At 64.1% G+C, this 390-nt stretch overlaps 1 protein-coding gene across 1 annotated transcript in view; it reads left to right on the forward strand.

The window, feature by feature from the left end:
- The window catches only part of NPR2 (natriuretic peptide receptor 2), a 6,449-nt gene that overhangs the window by 5,356 nt on the left and 703 nt on the right, over nt 1-390 (forward strand). The window contains exons 20-21 of the mRNA XM_010008787.1: nt 18-116; nt 212-303. Coding sequence (XP_010007089.1) covers nt 18-116; nt 212-303 — 191 coding nt within the window. The remainder of the gene's footprint in view (nt 1-17; nt 117-211; nt 304-390) is intronic.

Below are 390 nucleotides of genomic sequence, written 5' to 3' on the forward strand. Positions count from 1 at the left end.
CATCTCTGTACCCACAGGTCCTGTCTGCGCCGGAGTCGTGGGTCTGAAGATGCCACGGTACTGCCTGTTCGGGGACACGGTGAACACCGCGTCCCGCATGGAGTCCAACGGCCAGGGTGAGACGTGGGGCTGGCTGCTGGGGGCTGGTGGCATGGGCTCTGCCCCGCTCCCCACCCCAGCCATGTCCTTTTTGCCCCTCTGTGCCACTCAGCCCTGAAGATCCACGTCTCTTCCGCCACCAAGGAAGTCCTGGATGAATTTGGCTGCTTTGAGCTGGAGCTGCGTGGGGATGTGGAGATGAAGGTGAGGGCATGCTGAGGTGACAGCACTTTGTGCCACAGGGGTGTGCAGTGGGGGGACGGGCTGGGGCTGGGACCCCCATCCCCCCCA

This window comes from Chaetura pelagica, unplaced genomic scaffold, assembly GCF_000747805.2.
Source record: "Chaetura pelagica isolate M959 unplaced genomic scaffold, ChaPel_1.0 scaffold31, whole genome shotgun sequence".
Classification (NCBI taxonomy): Eukaryota; Metazoa; Chordata; class Aves; order Apodiformes; family Apodidae; genus Chaetura; species Chaetura pelagica.